Raw genomic sequence first — 16,622 nt, forward strand, 5'->3', positions numbered from 1 at the left:
TGCCTAGAGGCCCCATGGGGCTAGGTGCTGTATGCACACAGAATGAATAGCTGGTTCCTGCCCCACAGTACCTAAAATTGAAGGGCCAGTTTATGAACCTATTAGTCATCTTGGTGAGCAGTCACTCACACAACAGTCCCATTAAAGTCAATGGAACTACTTATGTAATGGCTCACCAGTGGGAAGCAAGGGGCTCTGTTTGTCAAGAGACAACAGGTGCATAAAGTGAACAGACAGGAGGGAAGGGGGAGGACACATTAACAATGCATTGATTGATCGATGTGATAAACAGTGGTCACAGAACATCAGCTACCTATTCATTGTAAATGGTTTTGTAGGCATCGCAAAAGAGGTAAATTTTAAGGCTTACATTAGCCATGTGCAGCTCAAATGTTAGGGAAGACAGGACTGTGCTTATTCCAAGTCATTTGATGGAAGAAGTGTGTACCCAGTGCAATAAGGTAATTACTTTGCATTTACATAGTGTCTTTCATCCATGGAGACTGAAGCTCTTTCTTTGGCTACACTGGCACTTTACAGCGCTGCAACTTTCGCGCTCATGGGTGTGAAGAAACACCCTCCTGAGCGCTGCAAGATACAGCGCTGTAAAGCGCCAGTGTAAACAGTGCTGCAGCGCTGGGAGCATGGCTCTCAGCACTGCAAGCTACACCCATAAGGGATGTGGTTTACGTGCAGCGCTGGGAGAGCTCTCTCCCAGCGCTGGCACTCTGACCACACTCACACTTCAAAGCGCTGCCGCGGCAGCGCTTTTAAATTTCAAGTGTAGCCATACCCTAAGGGTAGGTAAAGAATAGGATGGATGAGTGGATGAAGAACACACACATAGCTTCCCTATCCATCCTATACTCAAAAGAGTAAAATACCAACCAAGATTATGACAGAACTCTTTTTGGTGTGCATTTTCATTCAGTAGCTCCTCAATACACACTAGCAATAATCATCTTCATCAAAGAAACCTTCAGACAAGATTTAGAAATCATACATTTAGTCTCCTCAGGATTGAAATGCTTTAGTCTAACTAAAGTCATTGGGCTCACAATAGGGGTAGCTGGGTTAAAGGTACAGTAATAGCTTACAGCACACCAGAGGTCTGAGTAGATCTAACAGTCCCTTCTGGCTGTAAAGTGTATGAAACAAGTCAAGTGTCATTACTGGGCCATCTGAGAAGTCAGTAGCCCAGCGTTCAACAGAAATAACCCCGTCTTTGAAACCTCCTGTGTTCAGAAAGTGTCAAGGCCTGGACAACTTGATGAAAGAGAATTTCAGAATATCTCATCTTAAAACACTGACTGCCGATGGACTTAATGTGGAGGATAACTTCATAATTTGGCTTTTTCATGCTACATACTTTGCAGTGTTTCTTTTAACAAGAGTTTCTGTTTCACCAGTCTCATATCCAGCAACATATTTTATAAAATCTGTGAGCAGCATTTGAGCAGCCACTATTTAACACACGCACACCCTGTCGCCACCCCAAAAAAATGCCACTGTGTTTTTTTCCCCTGCTCTCATGTAGAATTCTCACACTCCACCATTCTCCTAGATTTCACTAATCTGAACTATGGGATGACCATCATTCAGACCTGGACCAGTGACAGATTCAGATTCTGAGCCAAGGCCCATGGAAGTGAATGGAAAAGGCTCCCATTGGCTTCAAAGGACTTTGGATTGAGCCCTTGAAGCCCAATAACTCCTGAACTGCAATGGCTAGAAATAGGAGCTGGGAATCTCCACTTTTTAGTGGTACAAGGCTTGTGCATCCATCCCTGGGAGATTGTGATACCAGGCTTTAAAAATACAGACTTACAGAGAATCTCTATCAAGCTCAAACCATATTTTTGGTTATCACTGCACTGTCCCTCCAAGGTCTGCCTAGTTGGCCTCATGGTCCTATGTTGCCTGGCTGCAGAAGCAGAAAAATATGAAAAACGTGTACCAATAGAAAATGCTGCATTCTACAGGAGGTGTCAGATTTTTTTGGGTAAAATCTGAGGGATATACAGCCAGCCAGCCAGAGGCACTATGGCCCTCTAGGCTCCCAGAGTCATGAGATTATGTCAGAATCTCAGCCTGTTTTTTTTTTTTTTTTTTAAACATGACTGTGAAGAAAAGCTTGAAAAGTGACTCAGGTGTAACTGGTGCAGTGACATCTGCCTAAGTCTGCTGGCAGCCCAAACCAATAGCTCTGAAAAGTGCAAACTGCCCCATGCATCTCAGTGAGGCATTAAATTGAAGACTTACTACTCTGGGGCCCTGGCTAACACCACCCTCACAGAGGAGGATGCTGGAGGAGAAAGCAGCAGGCCCAGCCCACCCACTAAAGCAGAACTGGTGGTTGAGTACTGGGTAGCCTCTGAGCTGCTCTAAGAGAAAGCAGATCCCTACTGCTGCTGAGGGAGAAGCCGGGTCTCATTCCATTGCCCCTGCCACTCTGGGAGGGGAGGTCCCCACCATCACTGCAAAGAGTGGGGGGGGGGGCACACAGGGATGGAGCCAGGGGGTTCCTCATGTCATAGTGTCTAGGGCCACAGATTGCCTTAAGGTGGCCCCGCATATGCAATACACATGGTGAGAGGCCGATGGTTCTCTCAGACTCCTACCGAGAGAACCTGTAGACCATGCTACAGTGTAGAGAATTCCCTGATTATAAAGGGCCTGATCCTCAGCTGGTAGAAATAGGTTCAGCTCCATTCATTTCAATTGAGTTAAATGCACAGCCCCCAGCTCCGGATCTGGGTCAGAGTGAGCTCTCTGGACTTTTTACTGACTCACTATAGCTCTTGGACAGCACTCTTTATCTGTAGAACTCAGAGCACTTCCTCCCAGGAAGGTAACCTTAATCTGTTTATCTCCTCTGAAGTATGTGGCATTGGCCACTGTCAGAAGACAGGAGACTGGGCTAGGTGGACCAGTATGGCTGTTCTTATGATCTCCTCTTTCAAACTTGGGAAACTGAGGCAGAGAGAAGTGTAGAAGCCTATTGCAGTGGTGCCTGTAGCCCTGATCCTGCAGCCTGCTCTATGGGGAATAGAAATTTCCCTGCACAAAACAGCTTTTTGAATTCGGGGCGTAAGTACTGACATAGTGTGGTAATGAACAATAATCACAACATCTCATGTAATGAGGATATCCAGTTTCCTCTGTTATAGCCTCCTTCAGAGTGTAATTAGCCAACACATGGCGAGTTTCACGCCGCTTAAAGAGGTATCCCAGTAGCTGTTCACCAGTAGTGCAAATCTCCTCTATAATGTCTTTGCATTTGTTTTTCATAGGCATTTTTTAGTTTAAATACAAATATTGTCTTGTTTCCTTATTCAGCCATCCACAAAGGAGACAATGATACATTTTGACACTAGACTTTCTTGGCCTAGGAATTAATGAGTAATGAATACAGAGGTGCTAATAGCTATACACAGAAAAGTACAGCTAAGCCAAGTAACAACATAGCAACAATAAAAATAACAGTAGTGTGGAAGTAAAACGTTGGCATGGTATTTTGTCTGCGTGGTTAAAAAGCATAATGAGTCCGGATTTGATGGGAACTGGAGCTATATAAATACCTTAGGATAGAGGGCAGGTTTGGAAAAAAGATAATTGAGGTCGAAATTAACAATAGAATTTTTCTCAGGCCACTTTGCTGCACAGGGCTCCCCTTGGCTGCCCGTGGAGTTTTGCCCCAGAGTAGGACTGAGACAATATAAATGGATTTTCACTCAGTCGAATGAGGGATCAGTGTTTCGTTACGTCTATGTGAATGTGGTGGGTAAACCGAACCCCACGTCTGCCGGCGCTAACCCCATCACTGCCTAGCGAGATGTGGGGAGAGGATGCCGTGGAGCACGGATTAAGATCTCGGAAAGAGCTGGAGGGTTTTGCCGCAGCTTTGTTACAGGCACCATGTCCCTGTCGGGACACTTGTCCCGGGGGAGGGGAGGATCTCTCGCCGCAGAGCTGCTGCCCCTCGAGGCACTGCTGGCTCCCCCACGGGGAAAGAGGGAAGAGTCTCAGGTCGTGGCACAGGGGACTCCTGGGACTGACCCAGGGCAGGTAGCAGCGAGCTGGCTGCAGGAGAAGGGGAATTTACGGCGGGATGAAGCTGTACAACGCCCCCTCTCCGCCCACGTGCTGGCGGCCACCCTCGCTGCTCCAGCCTGAGCTGCCGCCCCAGCCCTTTTCATAAGCCAGCAGCTCTCAGCAGCTCCTGTAGCTCCGGCAGCTGCCGCGGTCCCCGGCTGGGGTCACGGGGTGCAGCGCCGAGCGAGGGCGGGCGCCAGGAGCGGGCTTGGAGAGCGCCCGGGAGCCGGCGGCCGCGCCCCACGCCTGGCAGCAGCTGAGCGGGGGGAACACGCGGGCAGCTCCGCCTTCGCGGCTTGCTCGCGTGCGGCCCGGGCCGCTGCCTGCAGCGCGGGGAAGGAAAAGTTGAGGCTGCGGGGCAGGGACTTCTCCGGGCGCGGGAACTCTGCGGGGAGCAGGGGCCGCGCCGCTGCCGCCTCCTTAGCCCGCGGGTCGGAGGTCGGAGCCGGGCTGACCCGCCTGCTGGCTCCCACCGCAAGTGGGATGGGCGCGGAGCCCCGCCCAGCCAGCAGCCGGGCGCCGTGAGCCCCGCCGCTGCACAGACCCCGCACGCGGCTCCGCGGGGTGGCGGGACCCCATGAGCCTCCCCCGGCCGGAGCTGCTCCACGGCCCGGCGGCTGCGGCGGGGGGTGCCCCGGGACGGGCGGTCATGCCGGGCAACGGCAGCGGGGAGCTGGGCAACGCCACCGCGCCGGGAGCGGCGCCCGGCTACAACTTCGCCGCCTTGGTCTTCGGCGTCTCGCTCATCCTCTGCGTCCTGGGCGGGAACCTGCTGGTCTGCCTGAGCGTCTGCTCCGAGCGCGCCCTCAAGACCACCACCAACTACTTCATCGTCAGCCTGGCCGTGGCCGACCTGCTGCTGGCCCTGCTCGTCCTGCCCCTCTACGTGTACTCCGAGGTGAGTCAGGTCCTCCAGCAGGGGCCTCTGGGCACAGAGCCCGGCCGCCCTGGCTTGTGCCCCCTGGGTGCTTCCCCGCCGCCTTGCGCCTCCACTGGGTCCCTGGGTTTGTAACTGCTGCATCCCCTCTCCCAGCCCCGCTAGTGCGGCCAGGCTGTGCCTGGCTCTTCTGACTCTGCTCTGCGGCTTGAGCTGCGTCCGCACTGCAGAATGACAGAGCTTGGAGCCCAGTCACAGCTGGAATGTGGAATGATCCCCCTAGAAGCTGGGGGCTGAGTGATTCCTGTCTCAAGTCAGATTGATTTGTGTGTGTGGCGGGGATCAAACCTGAGTCAGAGCCCAGGCCTGATGTGCAGTGCAGACATAGCCTCCAGGGCTAGTTCCACCAGGCTGGGGTGAGGGATTATGTTATCCCTAGGGTCCTGTTTGTTTGTTTAGGCTTCCAAATCAAAAGTAAAACACGGTTTCTGGAGCTTCTTTCAAGATGTGTCCACTCTGCCCCACTGAAATGCAAGGGCAGGCCCATACATTTGAAACATCTCAGCAATTGGACTGAGCATCTGGCTGTAGATATTTGGATGGATGATTTATTTTGGTTGCATGAGTGGTGGCCGGTTTTGTGGAATATCTGTGTCTGTAGGACAAATCTGCTAGTGGTAGCCCAGTCAAAAATACTTCATGAGAGTAACTTTTCTGCTCTGTGTGGGGCTGGGGAGTGAAGGGTAGCAAATGTGTAACAGACTGAATGTCAGGCCTGTGTTAATTAGAAACTCTGATACAGCATATGCCTGATACTATTATGTTATCGCAACAGAACTGTTATGATTAAAAAGAGCTCTTAATTTCCTAAACTTGCATATAGCATATGCAAGAAGGATAAGCTATAGAGCTGGGATGTTTTTGACTTGCAGGTGTGAATAGAAATAGTTATCCTTCAGTAAAGCTCATCAAAGTCAATTAGGGTGACCAGATGTCCCAATTTTATATGAGCACCTATTACTCCCCACCCCGACCCGATTTTTCACATTTGCTGTCTGGTCTAGGGCTGCCCAGAGGATTCAGGGGGCCTGGGACAAAGCAGGGGAGCTGCAGTGCTTGTACTCACCTGGTGGTGGTCCGGGTCCTGGGTGGCATTTCAGCGGCGGGGGGCCCTACAGTCGCTCTGCGTCTTTGGCAGCACAGAAGGGCCCCCTGCCGCTGAAATGCCGCTGAAGACCTGAACCACTGCTGGGCCAGGGCTCGGGGGGCCCCTCTGGGGCCTGGGGCAAATTGCCCCACTTGCCCGCCGGGCGGCCCTGGTCTGGTCACCCTAAAGTCAATTGAAGGACTCCCACAGCCCATAAAAGTCAATGCTTGGGCACTTAAGCTAGTGTTTGGATGTGCCCAAATCGTTTGAGAGACAGCAGTTTTTTGCTCCAAGGGTGCATATTGTGGGGGAGGGCAGCCCAGAGAGAATTGCTGGAAGGCCCAGCAGGGCTTGGAGACATGAGTAAGGCCAGGAAGCCCAGGTTAAAGTGATCAAGCAGCCGTGTCCTCCCTCTCCCCTCCTCTTGTCTGAAATCCCTGAGGGCACAGCACACAGAGTGAGAACACTTTTTTGTGCTCCTGCATGCGCACACACGAGTGAGAGACAGAGGCTTTACTGAGGGATTATAGGATTAGTTTGGTGCTGGAGGAGAAGGGTTAAAGTGGGGGTTAGGAGAGCTGGACAGGGTTAGGGTACACATTGATGGTGTCAGGAAAACTGGAGGTTGCAGGCAAGGAGACACTGCCATCCAGCACCTGACCATGAGGAAAATCAGGGAAAGGAGGCAGCAGGCTAGGGAGGGCGAGGCTGAGAGTTCAGGGTGCCCTTACCTTCCTTGCAACGTCCATGGAATGCTGAGCACTTTCTCTGATCTTTCTGAGGCAAGGGTCATTCAGAAATGCAAGCTCAGCTGCAAAGCCATCCGGTGTGAGCTCGTGACACTCACCTAGAAGATCCCGGTGCTCTGCTTCCCATACAGCATCACTGCAGACCAGATTGTTAAAGGTATCTAGGCCTTGCTGCACTCATTGTTGCAATGCCTAACTGATTTAGGAGCCTAAATCTATCCTTCAAAAGGGATTTAGGCATTTAGGAGCCTAAATTCTAATAACAGCTGGTCACTGATTTAGGAGTCTAAATCCTATGTGTTGCAATGCTGAGCACAGCAATGACCAAATACCTTTAAAAATCTGGACTTAAGTGACTTAGCCCCTTCAGTGCCATTTCAAAACTGATTTAGGCACCTAAGTCCCATTGACTTTCAATGAGATTTAGGTTCCTAAGTGCTTATGGTCTCAGTTTCTGGAGCTGGGATTTCTCTTGCTCTCTCATCCTCTCTGTAGTTTTCCCTATTACCTATGCCAGCTCCAAATGCTGTGGCACTTAACCCTCACCACAGTTGCTTGAAAATAGCTTGGCCCTAACACTAGATCTAGTACAATGTGCTATTTTACATATGTCTGTGAATCTAGAAGGCATTTCCATTCAGCTCGGAGTACCTGGGGAATTTCCTTGCATTGGATGCACTTGAAAATCCCATAAGTGCTGGATCCTGACAACTTGGGTGCAGCCAAATACCAGTTTTGAAAATTCCCAACTCCTATGTGAGCCCCTCAGTGGTGATCCCACTAACTAATTGTGCTTCCACAAGCTTTTGAAAACGTTGATGCTTCATGGGTGCTGACCATCCACAAACCAATATCAGCATTTAAAATCAGGCTGGAGTTCTAGAAGTGTCCCTTATCTGCCTCCTGCTGCATTCCTACAGCATTTGAAAGCAGCATGGGAAAACTGTGTGTTTTAATATTACTTTAAAAAATCAGTGATCACCCTTTTCCTACCACACACATTCAGACTAATTTCAGAGACTTTTCTAGCAATTCAGGTGCTGGGGCAAACAGCAGACTGTTCCAGCAGGCTACAGGTGTCTCATAGCTGAAGTATGTTAAGTGATTTTTTTGGGAGTGAGCCCTCGTCCAGACTACCCCGCTGTATCAGCGGGTTAAAATCGATCCCTGAGCGCGTTTATATCGATTCCGGAACTCCATCAACCCCAACGGAGTTCTGGAATCGACACGGAGAGCCGCAGACATCGATCCCACGCCGTCTGGACGGGTGAGTAATTCGATCTTAGATATTCGACTTCAGCTACGTTATTCACGTAGCTGAAGTTGCGTATCTAAGATCGATTCCCCCCCCCCAGTCTGGACGAGCCCTTAGTGTGTAACATCTAGATATAGGGAGAACAGCAGCGGTACTGAAACAGCATAGCATCATAGAGCAGCAAGGCTTTTAGAGTCCCTTTGGCTGGGCTGGAAGTACTTGGACAGCTAGGGCTGGGCACATAGTAGTGGGAGCAGGTTTTCCAAGAAAAACCTTCACCCACATTCTGTTTTAAAAGTTTACTTTGTTGTCTGAGTGCTTAAAGGGGCTTTTGAAAAGTCCCCACTACTACTTGTTCAAGAGGTGACCCCAAGTCTTCTGCCTCCCAGTCCTCTGCTCTAAATTAGTGATCATGCTGTCTCACACTCAGAATATGGCCTTGTCTGCATGCAAATTTGCACCAGTTTAAAAGACAATTTTCATTAAACTGAGTCAATTTAATAGGGCTAGTCTGTTATATTATCCCACTCAGACATCAATGCATCTAGAGGTTTGTTTCTTACACTATCTTGCTGGAATATATTTTACATGCGGGAGCGTGTGAGAATGAATATGGGGTGCTTGATTTTCAGTGCTTGATTTCCCCCCCCCCTTTGTTTCAGTCCAGGTTAATTCAAACTGCCCCACCAAAGTGGGCCAAGTTATGCTTAGAGATATGCTGGAGTAAATCATGGCAGTAATCCATTGATTACTAGTTTAAATCCATTGATACTAGTTTAAATCCAGGAGTAACAATTAACGTTTTGGCTGAGTAGGTTTTTTGTAGTGAAGCGAACATCAAATCTAACAATCTCAAACTTTGGAGCGGAGATTAAAAATTGGATCTGAAACTTTCAGCTCAGATACATCACTTGCCATAGAAACTAATGCCCTCATGGTCTTTCTTTGATTCACATGTCACTTAGGGTACGTCTGCACTACAGGATTATTCCGATTTTATATAAACCAGTTTTGTAAAACAGATTGTATAAAGTCGAGTGCACGCGGCCACACAAAGCACAATAATTCGGCGGTGTGCATCCATGTACCGAGGCTAGCGTCGATTTCTGGAGCGTTGCACTATGGGTAGCTATCCTGTAGCTATTCCATAGTTCCCGCAGTATCCCCTGCTCACTGGAATTCTGGGTTGAGATCCCAATACATGATGGTGCAAAAACAGTGTCGTGGATGATTCTGAGTAAATGTCGTCACTCAATCCTTCCTCCGTGAAAGCGACGGCAGACAATCATTTCGCGCCTTTTTTCCCTGGATTGCCCTGGCAGACGTCATAGCAGGGCAACCATGGAGCCCGTTTGCCTTTTTCACTGTCACTGTATGTGTATTGGATGCTGCTGACAGAGGTGGTACTGCAGGGCTACACAGCAGCATTCATTTGCCTTTGCAAGGTAGCAGAGACGATTACCGTCTGCCATGCCATTGTAAATTGGTGATGGGATGACGGTTATCAGTCGTTCTGTACCGTCTGCTGCTATCATGGGTGCTTCTGGCTGGCCTTCGCTGAGATCAGCCGGGGGAGCAAAGACAAAAATGGGAATGACTCCCCGGGTCATTCCCTCCTTTATGTTTTATCTAAAAATAGTCAGTCCTGCCTAGAATACGAGGCAAATGTACTAGAGAACCAGTGTACCAGAGAGCACAGCCGCTCCGTGTCAGATCCTGCAGAAATGATGAGCTGCATGCCATTCTAGGGGGTGCCCCTGCAACAACCCCACCTGTTGCTTCCGTCCTCCCCCAGCCCTCCTGGGCTACCGTTGCAGTGTCCCCCCATTTGTGTGATGAAGTAATAAAGAATGCAGGAATAAGAAACACTGACTTTTTAGTAAGATTAAATGAGGGGGAGGCAGCCTCCAGCTGCTATGATAGTCCAGGCAGTACAGAATCTTTTCTTTAGACGTGAAAGGGGGGGGGCTAATGGAGCTCAGCCCCCAGTTGCTATGATGAAGATGGTTACCAGCCGTTCTGTACCATCTGCCGGGAATGACCAGGAGTCATTCCTATTTTTATCCAGGCACCCTCGGCCGACCTCACCGAGGCCAGCCAGGAGCACTCGCAGGATGACGAGGACGGCTATCAGTCCTTTTGTACTGTACCATCCCCCACCGGGGAGGGAAGGGGAGAGGATGCTGCTGTTCAGTGCCGCAGCACCGTGTCTACCAGCAGTATGCAATAGACATAGGGTGACATTGAAAGAAGTCAAGAAACAATTTTTTTTCCCTTTTCTTTCACTGGGGGGAGGAGGGGTAAATTGACGAGAGATACCCTGAACCACCCCGGACAATGTGTTTGACCCTACAGGCATTGGGAGCTCAGCCAAGAGTGCAAATACTTTTCCGAGACTGCGGGGACTGTGGGATAGCTGGAGTCCTCAGTACCCCCTCCCTCCCTCCATGAGCATCCATTTGATTCTTTGGCTTTTCGTTACGCTTATCACATAGCAGTGTGCTGTGGCCTATGTCTATCATAGCCTGGAGATTTTTTTCAAATGCTTTGTAATTTCGTCTTCTGTAACGGAGCTGTGATAGAACAGATTTGTCTGTCCGTACAGCGATCAGATCCAGTATCTCCCGTACGGTCCATGCTGGAGCTCTTTTTGGATTTGGGACTGCATCGCCACCTGTGCTGATCAGAGCTGCACACTGGGCAAACAGGAAATGCAATTCAAAAGTTTGCGGGGGTTTTTCTGTCTACCTGGCCAGTGCATCCGAGTTCAGATGGCTTTCCAGAGCGGTCACAGTGGTGCACTGTGGGATAGCGCCCGGTGGCCAATATCGTCGATTTGCGGCCATATTAACCCTAATCTGACATGCCAATACCAATTTCAGCACTACTCCTCTCGTTGGGGAGTAGTACAGAAACCGGTTTAAAGAGCCCTTTATATCGATATTAAGGGCCTCGTGTGGACAGGTGCAGAATTAAATCGGTTTAACGCTGCTAAATTCGGTTTAAACGTGTAGTGTGGGGCAGGCCTATAGGAAGGAAAGGTGAGCAGACGCTGCTGCAGGTCAGAGAGATGAGGGGGTGGAGTGTGAAGCAATTATCACTATCTGTTTTTAAAATTCAGTAGCTTTCTCTTGCCTCCAGTGTAAATTCTATTGGTATTTGATGTGTGGTGACAACAACATGCAATAGTTTGAATTTAGATCCTGCCTCCATCTCATGCAGTGATGAGTGAATCATCAGTGGTTAGCTGAGGCAGCCCTCCTGAGAGGTTTTATGCCTCTTGTTCGGTTTAGGTTCCTGAGTGCACAACAGAGCCGTAACAAGGAATTTTTGCGCCTGAAGCAAGGGCGGGCTCCAGGCTTCAGGCTCTTCGGCTATTCAGCCGCGGGTCCCTGAGTCCCTGTTGGCGGCAGGTCCTTCCCTCCGAATTGCTGCTGCCGCTTCATTCATTCTTTGGTGGCAATTTGGCGGTGGGTCCTTCCCTCTGAGAGGGACTCAGGGACCTGCCACCAAATTGTGGCCAAAGAAGCAGCGGCGGTAGAGCTGCTGTCGAAGCGCCGCCTATCGCGGTAGAGCTGCGCCCCTCCGCTTTGTGTGTCCGAGGCAAGTGCCTCACTCTCCTTGTCCTTGTTACGGCACCGCTGCACAAATCTCCCTTTATCTAAATAAATCAGTGTGGATTTCCCCCCCTCAACAGGACAGGCCTGAGCAGCTTGCAGTTTCTTGTTGAAATGCAGGAACCTCTTATTTCTGATTTTTAGAGGCATTGGTGGTTCTGTTGATAATGTGGTTGAGGTTCACAGAGCTGACTAAAAGATTTAGACATAATTGGGGGTGAAATCCTGGTCTGACTAAGTCAGTGGGAGTTTCGCTGTTGTCTTCAATGGGTTTCACCTGTGATTCCCTTAATTCTTTCTTTCTCCTACCTTTTTGTCTGTGATATATTTAAAGCAGGAATTCTCTCGCAATGTGCCTGTTTAGTGCCTAGCACCAGGGCCGGCGCTTCCATTTAGGCGGCCTAGGCAATCGTCTAGGGCGCCACGATTATTGGTGGGCGGCATTTTGCCGGAGGGGGTGGCAGGCGGCTCCGGTGGAGCTGCTGCAGTCGTGCCTGCGGAGGGTCTGCTGGTCCCGTGGCTCCGGTGGGTCTCCCGCAGGCACCACTATGGCAGCTCCACCAGAGCCGTGGACCAGCGGACCCTCCGCAGGCACAACTGTGGCAGCTCCACCGGAGCCGCGGGACCAGGATGCGGGGCGGCGAAATTGCCATATGCCTAGGGCGCTAAAACCCCTAGCGCCGGTCCTGCCTAGCACAATGGGGCCCTGAACTCAGTTGAGGCTTCTGGCTATTACAACAACAATAAATCAAAAGAGCTAGTTGAAGTTGTTGACATGGGCTGTGTTTCTGTATCTCAAACGCAACTTTCTTTATTACAACTAAAACTCTAGTCCTCAGGAGAGGATTAAGGAGGTTGCACGTTATTGACTGACTGAAGTTAGGCCCTGTGCTCAGTTTGATGGCATTTCTCTGTCTTTAACACGATAACTTTTGAAAACCACATCTGATCAATTCCAGAATTTCAGGGAATGCTTTAGGCATTCTCATCAAAATCAATAGGATTCTGCATAGGAACTAGAAAAGCCATTTTCACTCTTTTTTAGCAGGACTGCACTGGAGTGTGGCCAGGCTTGGCAGCATAATTGCACCAGTTGCTGTGATGACCCCACTGGCTGTTGCCATGGGAACCAAATTATGAAATAGGTGAAATCACAAGGATGAGGTCAGGTGGGTGTAGTCTTGGGGATGCCCTGCCTTGTTTCTCCTGGGGTTCTGCCCAAGTCTTAACCTGTTGGCTTGGTGAGATGGAGGATGCAGCTGGATTTTGGGTTTGTTGAGACCCAACTGTTCCAGAGGGAGCAAGGCCAGTGTATGCAGCTTGGGGAGATCATGCCCTGGGTAAGAGCCTGACCAGGGGATCGTGGGAGTGGCTGGGCCAGTTGCAGCTATGTGACTGAGTGAACCCAGGAAGAGAGAGGGCACCAGCTATCAGTCCTTCCCTTTTAATCTGAGGGTGGGTAGAAAGGTACTTGGAAGGGGGAGAAAAAGGAGACGCACATACTTGGCATGGGGTAGAGGTTGAATGGGGAACCCTAATATGGGGGAGCAGAAAATGGGGGGGACACATGGAGCCTCTGACATAAGGCAGGGTGTGTGTACTACTTAGCATATGCACAACGTGCCTCAGGTGGCATGTGACCAGGATTCATCACTGTATTTGGTTCACTGGTTGGACTGTTAACTTCCTCAGCCCAGGCTGAGTACTGACCGGGTGTGCGATGGGAATGTTGATCCATGACCCCGGGTGGCAGGGGGGGGTGTAAAAAGAACTTTAAACTCACAATTTAAAAGAAGTAAGTCCCTACATAGGTGTATTTATCACTTCTTGAATTTTACACTTTGCTACCTGTATCATACCACAAACAAAATTGATACCTATAAAGACTAAGTGACAATCCAAATGCTTTTCATGTGAAACTCCTCCTTAGTGAGCTACCAATGAGTGCCATGCAATTGCCCATGCTATGGAAACTACACGATATTGAAATCCAATTCTGCGAGGTGACCAACAGCATCATGCAAAAATAAAATAAAGGATTATCTTAGACAACTTCACAATCAAATTGATGTTTAGTTGAGCATTCTGTAAAATTGCTAGAGGTTGTACATAGATTCTATAATTAGACTTTTTTGTTTGTTTTTGTTTTCAGAAAATCTGAAACGCCATTTGCACTTAAAGTTGACTAACCCATAAAGCTCAGCCTACAGAAGCAATGAAGTGTGCAGCCCTCCCTCAGGCTGAATTAAAAAAAAAAAATTAAAAAATTAACAGTACCTAGGTCTACAGTTACAGTAAAGTTTCTCAGAACAGATTTAGGGAAAATAACCTTGTTCTGAGAAATAGCGTAACCATTTTAACATATAAAAAAAAAATCAGCTCAAATAGTTTATCTAGCAGAGTTAGAAGCACTTGAAAACGGTCTTATAATGTTAAGGTTGCCTAACTTTCCTACTTGTGCTGTTTATAACAACTGAGAAAAGAAAAGGTTGATGTAACGGTGGTGAGTTGTAAAGACTTTATGGCGAGTTTGGGATGACTGCATTATTCATGGCTGGCGAAATGTGGTGTTTTTTCAGTAATGTCGAGAGGCCATGTGACACAGAGGCCCATTCGTGGTTCACTATTCTGTGTCAGCAACTCTTGTGAGGCCTGACATACTCACTACACCTAACACACTGTTGTCATGATATTTATCCAAAAGGTGGCCTGTAATATATCATTGGAAAACTACAAACTCACTGATCATTAATATTCTTGCACGATGTATGTATGGTAAACCCATAAAGGACTTTACAGATCAGGGGTTGGCAACCTACAGCATGCATGCCAAAGGTGGCATGCATGCTGATTTTTAGTGGTATGCTGCTGCCAGCTGACAGCCCCGCTCAGCCCACTGCCGGCCTGGATGGATGGAACCCGGTCGGCAGTGGGCTGAGTGGGGCCAGCTGCTGGGACCCTGGCTGGCAGGAACTGGTGGACGGAACCCCAGACCGGCAGCAGGCTGAGAAGCTCAGCCCGCTGCTGGTCTGGGGTTCCATCTGCTGTCCACACTGCCAGTCTGGCACGCAAAACCTTAAATTAATGAAGACTTGGCACACCACATCTCAAAAGTTGCCAACCCCTGTTATAGATATATGCTGAAAATACATGAATTAAATGTGTTTAAACCAGGGGTCGGCAACCTTTCAGAAATGGTGTGCCAAGTCTTCATTTATTCACTCTGATTTAAGGTTTTGCCTGCCAATAATACATTTTAACGTTTTTAGAAGGTCTCTTTCTATAAGTCTATAATATATAACTAAACTATTGTATGTAAAGTAAATAAGGTTTTTAAAATGTTTAAGAAGCTTCATTTAAAACTAAATTAAAATGCAGAGCCCCCTGGACTAGTGGCCAACACCCGAGCAGTGTGAGTGCCTCTGAAAATCGGCTCACGTGCTGCAGGTTGCCTACCCCTGGTTTAAACCATGCACATCAGGGAGAGTTGATAAATAAGTTTCTCCCGACAAAGGATACATGATTTCAAAGATTTACTGAACTATTAAAAAAAAAAAAAGGAGTAGGAGTACGGACTCCATAGTTGTCCATCACTTGGGGGACTCAAGTGGCTAGAGCTCTTGAAATCACAGAATGCTATGTCCTTTAACCAAAGGGGCTGAAGTCTCTGAGAACTGAGTTTAGGTGAGAAACCTGCTTAGGCAAAGATTTTAACTTGCTGAAATTGTTTTAGTCTTAGAAGCATATTTTTACTTTTGTTTGCTTGTAACCCTTTCTATCTTTATTCCTTAAGAACATAAGAACAGCCATACTGGGTCAGACCAAAGGTCCATCTAGCCCAGTATCCTGTCTTCCGACAGTGGCCAATGCCAGGTGCCCCAGAGGGAATGGACGGAACAGGTAGTCAAGTGATCCATTCCCTGTAGCCCATTTCCAGATTCTGCCAAACAGAGGCTAGGTGCACCATCCTTGCCCATCCTCCATGAACTTATCTAGTTCTCTCTCTCTTTTTTTTTTTTAACCCTGTTACAGTCTTGGCCTTCACAACATCCTCTGGCAAGAAGTTTCACGGGTTGACCGTGTGTGAAGAAATACTTCCTTTTGTTTGTTTTAAACATGCTGCCTATTAATTTAATTTGGTGATCCCTAGTTCTTGTATTATGAGAAGGCGTAAATAACATTTCCTTATTTACTTTCTCCACACCAGTCATGATTTTATAGACCTCTGTCATATCCCCTGCTTAGTCATCACTTTTCCAAGATGAAAAGTCTCATTCTTAATCTCTCCTCATACGGAAGCTATTCCATACCCCTAATCATTTTTTGTCGCCCTTTTCTGAACCTTTTCCCATTCCAATATATCTTTTTTGAGATGAGGCAGCCACATCTGCACTCAGTATTCAAGGTGTGGGTGTACCATGGAGTTATATAGAGGCAATGAGATTTTCTGTCTTATTCTCTATCTCTTTCTTTATGATTCCCAACATTTTGTTCACTTCTTTGACTGCTGCTGCACATTGAGTGGATGTTTTCAGAGAACTATCCACAATGACTTCAAGATCTCATTCTTGAGTGTTAACAGCTAATATAGACCCAATCACTTTATTTGCGTAATTGGGATTGTTTTCCAATGTGTATTACTTTGCATTTATCACCATGGAATTTTGTCTGCCATTTTGTTGTCCAGTCACCCAGTTTTGTGAGATCCTTTTGTAGTTCTTCGCCGTCTGCTTAGAACTATTGGAGACAGTTAAGTCTAATCTCATACTTCGTATCACTTAAACCTATGGCTTTTTGTTTAATAAACTTATTTTCATTCTATTATAAAACAATAATCCTGGAAGCGGCCAGGATATCCGGCAGCAGCTCCTGGGAGGGAAGG

The 16,622-nt window shown here is 48.2% G+C and overlaps 1 protein-coding gene across 1 annotated transcript in view; it reads left to right on the top strand.

Annotated features, from left to right (window-relative positions):
- The first annotated feature begins 4,744 nt into the window (after positions 1-4,744).
- DRD4 (dopamine receptor D4) overlaps positions 4,745-16,622 on the top strand; it is a 34,147-nt gene continuing 22,269 nt past the window's right edge. The window contains exon 1 of the mRNA XM_050952930.1: positions 4,745-4,993. Within this exon, the coding sequence (XP_050808887.1) occupies positions 4,745-4,993 (249 nt within the window). The remainder of the gene's footprint in view (positions 4,994-16,622) is intronic.

This window comes from Gopherus flavomarginatus, chromosome 5 (assembly GCF_025201925.1).
Source record: "Gopherus flavomarginatus isolate rGopFla2 chromosome 5, rGopFla2.mat.asm, whole genome shotgun sequence".
Lineage (NCBI taxonomy): Eukaryota > Metazoa > Chordata > Testudines > Testudinidae > Gopherus > Gopherus flavomarginatus.